The sequence below is a fragment of the Atta cephalotes genome, assembly GCF_000143395.1.
Source record: "Atta cephalotes unplaced genomic scaffold scaffold00099, whole genome shotgun sequence".
In the NCBI taxonomy this organism is placed as follows: Eukaryota; Metazoa; Arthropoda; class Insecta; order Hymenoptera; family Formicidae; genus Atta; species Atta cephalotes.
Genome location: NW_012130163.1, coordinates 331,280 through 339,004, shown reverse-complemented (window position 1 = coordinate 339,004; position 7,725 = coordinate 331,280). Strand labels below are relative to the sequence as shown.

At 31.0% G+C, this 7,725-nt stretch overlaps 1 protein-coding gene across 1 annotated transcript in view; it reads right to left on the bottom strand.

The window, feature by feature from the left end:
* The window catches only part of LOC105624990 (tyrosine kinase receptor Cad96Ca), a 26,046-nt gene that overhangs the window by 5,141 nt on the left and 13,180 nt on the right, over positions 1 to 7,725 (bottom strand). Inside the window, exon 2 of the mRNA XM_012206333.1 lies at positions 417 to 693. Coding sequence (XP_012061723.1) covers positions 417 to 693 — 277 coding nt within the window. The remainder of the gene's footprint in view (positions 1 to 416; positions 694 to 7,725) is intronic.

Below are 7,725 nucleotides of genomic sequence, written 5' to 3'. Positions count from 1 at the left end.
GTTTCTTAACTACGTCGTCTAATTTTAGTTTGTTGTAGTAGTAGTAAATAAATAATTAGTTATAACTAATAGTAACTAACTATAGTGTATATATATATATATATATATATATATATATATATATAGATAGCCATTTTTATATTGCATACTATGCAGTGTAACATTTAAAGTAATAATAAAACATTTAAAACATGAATCTTTATAATTATTATATAATTAATATAAATTTAATTAGCCAATTGATATGACAAAAATATATAGTATAATTTTTATTTAATAAATTATTTCTACAACCAAAGTTAAATATACTTTAAATTCATCATAATTAATTATAAACATCAATCTGTACATTTTCAAAATTTCTCATTTTAAATTATTCAAGGCAGAAATTTTTATTTGAAATAAAAAATTTTTACAATTGACAATTGGCAAAAATACTCACTCTTCCTTTGAGAGTTTCATTGAGAAAAATTATGCCGGTTGTTTTGTTGATGAAGAAGGGTAATGGTGACTGAGGCTTGTTATCCCCGTTATAATCTTCCAGTCGTTCTAGACCATAAATTAAGTTATCCTGCTCGTTGTCCTTGGCGTGAACTCTGGTTATGATATTTCCTACTGGCTCGGTCTCCGAAAGTTTCCAATTTCGATAATCCAACCCTATTATGGGCGGTGTATTATCGCTCAATTGGCTTTCTGTAAATAATTTGTCAATGACTTTTTTGTAGAACTATCAAATTTTTCAGTGTTTCAATATTTTAAAACTTTACAAGTAAGTTTATAAATTAAATCAATTAAGATAAAGAATCCTATTTTTTGGTCAAAGCGAACCTTGGTACTTAATAATATTTATATTTTTTCAGTTTTTATAAATTGCGCGCCGATTTAGTTTGTCTGACTTGAAACATAATCATAAACTGAATCTAAAAGCTTTAGCTTCAATCGGCGCGTGATGTATAAAAATGAAGAAATATATTTTCAATAAATTGATATATGAATATTAAGCGCTTTGATCGAAAATAAAATATAGATTTCTAATTGTAAGATATATATTTCTAAGGTATATATATATATATATATATATATATATATTTCTCTTAATTAATTTATTCTCAGTCTAAGTTCTAAATTATAATTGTTTAAAAATTAAAATATATTTTTTTAAATCTGAGGATTTAAAATTTTTGGATTCAAAAATTTCGAATCTTTTAAATTATTAAGAGCGCAGTATTTTTTATCTCTTTTTTTTCCATTGTTCTTCTTGGTTTTTATGCATAAATAAATCACATCTAAAAATTTTACTGTCTTAAATTGTCAAAGTTCTTCGTTTAACTTATTACTAGTTAAACTTCGCTTAACTAATTGCGATGATTGGAATCCCCGATTGAAATATTTACAATATTAAAATTCAGCCCATTGGCAATTAATAATTCGTCACGGAAGGTTGACAACGCGACTGAAATACCGTTGAAATCGGCTTCGATTCTTTGCAACCGCGAGTGTGTTTTGAGCACGAGCGACGAACTTGCTGTTTTACGCTCGAGTTCTAATTAGCCCCGAGTTTACCGAACGATAAGAGAGAATAGTGGGTGGAAATGCGCGCGCACCGAGAGATCGGCCTTGATATGCATTCCTTCTTAGATTTCGAGTTCATATCGCTAAGTAGACTGTGACCCTCCACCAGTTTTGCGCATTTTCGACTGTGCCTTATATGCAACCTCTTAAGATTCTGTGATCTTTCATTTATTATTTATTATTACATATCTCTTTGGGCTAATTATATAATTGTCGAAGTGTAATAAAAAGAAGTTAATAAAAAAATTTTTTTAAAGAAAGATATTAAAGTTGATGGAAAGGAAATTGAGAGAAGGAAATAGAGAGCGATTATTACTGATGTTTGTTAAAGACTTTTTTTGAAGACATGTAATTTCTCATATTGTTCTCATCGCGTAATTACTGATGATTCCGTTGCTTATAACATTTCCGTATCATAACTTCTCGTGTAAGAAAAGCGAATAACTGGATCTCGCGGTGATTCTATACACCTGACTGCGCGTCTCCGTCGAATAATCGTGCCGTGATTTCGCGGTAACCACACATCAACGATCGACTCGACCTCTCTTATTAAGAATGATCAGCCTGACGAGTTATGCTTGGAATAGAAAGTCACGGCGAGTGGCCGCATGAAGAGCGTTATGATACCGGCCGACCGATCTGATATGGCGCGAAAGGCGCGCATATATATGCTAGAAATAGAAAGTGCATCGTGTGAGCGCGCACGTTTGCAAAATTCAGATTTACTTTGACCGAGTAATGATAATGAGCTCTTCTCACGAATTTAACTGCGTATCGTGTACGCGCTTTTTTCATTGCGTGACTGCTTCCTTTTCGCGAATATGAATTGCACGTTATAGTTTTGTCGTTCAACTTTTCTGACAAATTCTAAAGTTGTTCATAAAAATAAGATTAGATTTTTATTCACATATAAAAAAGAGGGAAATAAACTGAAGCTAGAAAAACCAAGGACTCGATTGAGTTTTTTCTTAAAATAAGAAGTTAAATAGGAATCCGTCATTATTAAAAGTATGATTTCGGAGCTAAAAAAAACTTGGGCTTTTTTAAAAAAGCTTAGCCAAATTAGTTTTTAGGAGTTTTTTGGTGATCTTTGGAGTTTTTTTTGATAAAATTGATTATTTGATATTTTTTTACATAATATTCAGTTTATGATGTATACATTATTTAATTTCATATTCAAATAAAATTAATTATAAAAGAATTTTTAAAAAATATTATAATAATTTTATAAGAAGTTTTTGTCTCTCAAGAGAGCTCAATCATGTATCTGAAACATGTTTAATGCAGCCGTAACATTATTATATGATTAATTTTTATGATCAACAATTAAAATATAATATAATATTCTCTAAGCATCAAGATTCGAATTGGCTCTTATACATATACCTTATATTATCTCATTTATTGTAAAAATATCATAATGAATTTTTCAAATATAAAAACAATACTTCTGTAGTGAAGATAAAGAAAGAAATAATGACATTACATATAAAAAATTACATATATAAAATAATTACATATATAAAAAAATATTCGGGTAGAATGAAAAAATCAGCCCAAAAGTATATGAATGTATATTATACATTTTACAGATATTTATGTAATTTAGATTCAATTTTAAATAATTCTTGGAAAGAGGAGTTATGAAACCTAATATGCATTAAAATAAAATTATATTACAGTTTTAAATATTACAAAATATTATATATTTTGTAATAATTTTAACACATACCAATTTTAATATATATATTAAAATTGGTATGTGTTAAAATTATATCAGTCTAGTTAGTTAAGTATACCTATATTTATTAAATATTTACAAATATGTTCTTTTTATGTGTTTTTGATTTAAAAATTTATTTTTCTTATACAATCCCAATAAAACCTTTGGGTGGGTAAAATAATGTGAACTCTATGATGATTTAGAAGTTATCTTTATGATGTGTTTTGCGATTTAACATGGGGAGACAGGCTGCAATCAAATGACTGTTTTTGATCCAACAATTGTTTTTAAATCAATAAGTTCCTATCGGAAAAACGTAGCGAAGTGTTTTCGCAGAGAACGACATAAGCGTGACGATCTTTGTAATGGTAGTGGTTTTACTTCGTGCTCTCTTCTCGTAATGCTCCCTTCGTCGTAATCGTAGCGATTATTCATGAGAATATGGCGCAGTAACTGTATTCTCACGGTGCAGTGACTTCAATACCGCTATAATGTGCGCTGCGCGCGTTTGAGACACTACTCGAAGCGAAGACAGCAGAGCGCATTGTAATGCAGCCGCTCTCGCCATAATCGGCATCGCGCATTCGTATCAATGTCAATGCATCAATCGGATAAAAATAACAATTCCGTGCACATTCTCGCAATCTTCGCAAATAAGTATTAACGAAAGGATATCGAATGGTACCGTAAACTGGCGTAAACCACAGTTACATTGTTGTCATAGGTATGAATAATTTCGTGAGATAGCTTTTTTCCTGTTTTTTCTCATTTGTTCGAACACAGTGTTAGTGATTTGTTGATTGATAAAGGAAAACACAATGATGTAAATAAACAAATTAATAAGAGAATAATTTATATATATATATTTTATATATATATTACATGATATAGTGAGATTATATAGTGCAGACATTATATAGTGCGAAATCCTTTATTTAATATTATTAATAAAATTACAATAGTCCGTGTGTTTTATGTAACTTGATTTTGATAGTTAATTTAAGATTTTACAAATCAAATACATTAAATGATTTTTAAATCTTGTTGCAAATTACTTAAAGAATTTATTATTGAATGATATGATAATTATGAAATATTCTGTAAAATTATTTAAAGAAATAAAATTATACATATAAAATTATACATAAGGATTAAAGGATATTCCAGGGAAATGAGTGAACATTGATCATAAAATTGATCGCCATTACGGTTGGGACTTTCCCAAATCGGCCAGCAACGAGTTTCCTTTCGTTATCCTTTGAACACAATAACGCATCTAATACAACATAAAAGAGACACGGATGTGATTCCGGGACTTTCTCGGATTTCGTCTACGTTTTCTATCTTTAATCGCCGGTCGACGATGGAGGTGTCGTGGAAGTACGAAAGGTTCTCTCGTAAAACCACTAAGAGCATGGTCAGTCCGACGATGCGTTCCGAACAACACGGAGAAAGTGGGACGATGAAAGTGCGATCGAACGACTGTGTATATGTTTGTTTTCATATTTGTAATTGTGTATCCTTTATCGAGAGAATTACGCCTTTTTATTGACGATTTGTTATCGAATGATAAAAATAATAATAATGGCATGATAAGCGTCGCAAGCTTCGTTCCTGATTTAACATTCTTTTATCAAGGCGGCATTTTATTTTTCGACATTTCTAATCATTAAAGAATATCGTTTACAAATATTGCGTAATCATCCCGATAATTTTCATCCTATAATTTTCATTCAATTAAGAGCTATGATATATCATCAATTTGCAATTACAATTGTTAGCACGAATTGTCATTACTGAGCACGCTATTCTTCGGACATTGAAATCTTGATGCTCGCTGAAGTCACCGACGACAGGTCGCCCTACTTTGTGAATGACCGGTTAAAGGAAACTCCGCTGTTCTCCCCGCTGAGGGGCTTTCAAAAGAGGCAGGTGGAGTCTCAGACCTTTCACAGTAATCCTTGATCGACTATTCTGATAAAATTACCTCGGAAAAACGGGATAAAAAGTATCTTGCTGTATTACATGATTTTAATTATGCAAATATATAACATTTTAGGAAATAATTCATTAGATAGTTTACTAATTAATTAAAGAAAATTTTACTTTTCGGAAAACTCGAAAGTAAGTAAAATCTAAAATGTTCTTGATTGAAACTATTTTATGGCAAACACCATGAAAATCTAGCTTATTTAAAATTCTAAAGGAAAATCTAGATTGTCGATTTGTTAATTACTTTTGAGAGAAACTCGATTATCATTGGGGTAAAAGTACGATGAAAGAAGCAAACGGGCAATTTCGATCCTTTCACAATGCTCCTTTCACAATTTTCTTTTTCTGATAAAAGAGAACTTTTTCGATAAGTATAACTTTTTCACATGGAGGAAAATGGATATTAAAATCCTGAAGAAAAAATTTGTTGTTTGTTAATTCAGTGTGCCGTTAATGCAATAAAATTCACTGTCATCAAGGTGACGGAATCTTGGAAAAGAGACAGATAGTCAGGTAGAATTTCAATCTCCTTTCACAATAATCCTTGAGAGTCGATATAATTATATCTTTGTGCGTGGAGGATAAAAAATATTTTGTTTCCGCAAGAGTAAGCATTTTAATTCGAAAAAATTAAACTACGCGTAATTTTGCAGGAAGAGTTACAGTTAGTCGAGTTAGAGAAAAGTGCATTGTCATCTCGAGGTGAGAGGCTTCTGAAAAGCAAGCAGGTAAATGAGAATAGGCAGACGGTATTTCAATCCTTTCACAATCATCTTTGAGGCCGATTCAACATAATTGCCATATAAAACAGAACGGAAAGTGTTCTTCCTTCCGCACAATGTAACATTTTTTATTTAATGTGTTTTTTTCGTATATGGCATACTTAATATCAACAAGAATTTTTTTCCTTCTCTTTTTTTACAAAACTAAAATCAAATGTATATGACTTACATTTATTTATCTTATTAATTTTTTTATTGTTCGTAAGCGAGACAGTAAGTAATACACTATCCTACCTTAATACACTATCTTGATTTTTGAGGGCAGAATAGAGATTACTTGACTAATTATCATACAACAAAAATATTTTTCGATCTTATATAATCTTTTATATATTTAATGTCATACATTATTATCATAAATAGCTCCTAGATTATCTAAATACATCATTAACGAAGTATCATGTTAATTTTCTTTCAGAAGATTATGTCAGATTTAAGAAATTCATTTTTGTTAAAAATTTTTCATTTTGGTCGTGTATATGATAACTTTTAGCGCATTTTATGTAGTTTGTGTATGTATGTATCAATATTGAGGCGTTCTGTATTAAGATTTCTAATGGCTTTCCAATAAATCAAAAGATACATGAAAAAAATCTTGTCGATGTTATGAGCATTTAGTTAAACCGCAAAGTGTTAAAGCTCGCTCTTCAAGACGAATAGGCCATCGAGTACGTTTGCTGATGGCTTCTAGGCAGGCGGTAGCGTTTATCGCTAGAGCTGTCGCTAATGGCTAGAAAGTCCGGTCTTCGTGATTTATGCGTCGAGCTCGTTTCTCTCGTGAGAGCTCTCGCTTTGATACAGACAGGTGTATCGGAAATGGGTGAAGCCCGGAAATTGATCAACTGATCACGGATCGCAAATTAACTGAACGGTTGAGGATGCATTACTTTGTAATTATTTGCCATCATTAATCAGCATCGGTATATTGGCTCACAATAATTTAGCGCTCATAAATCGTCAGTAAATCGCCGCCTCATTAAATCGATGTATCCTTTTGTATAATATATCTTCATGCCATTTACATGGGAATCCAAAGATATGATATGATTAATAGATTTAGTAATATGAAACCATTTATCAGTTGTTAATTTGTACAAAAAAAAACAAAATATTTATAATTGATCAAATATTATTAAATAATAATAATTGCTATCCTAATTACTAGAGCAAATATAATTAAAGTATCTTTAGTGTGGAGATCCTAGCTTGTGATTTCGATTTTAATGGCGATTGAATTAATAATTGTAAAGAAAGCACGAAGAGAGAGAACGTGTGAATTGCTTCGTTGAAACTAAAAGAGGCAATAAAGTTTTTTCAAATGTCTCGTAGACGATGGAAGGATTTCCAAAGTGTAGAGAGTGTGCAATCGTGCAAACGGCACGTGCAGTTTTCATGTGACTCATGGAGAATGGTGCAGCGCGATAAAGTAATGTGAGACGTGTAACAGGATCTGAAAGTGAACCACTCGATTTCCGCTGGTGAATTGCGGAGCCTTTGAATTGACGATTCTCGTTAATCAGACGCAATCACTTCATCTTTCGAATATTTAAAAAATAGTTCCGAGAACAGTCTGCCCCGTAGTCCCTCGATTTATCAATTTACTTTTAAAACTGTTTTAATGATTATTTTATATTAGGTGTAGTAAAAAGAAATCCA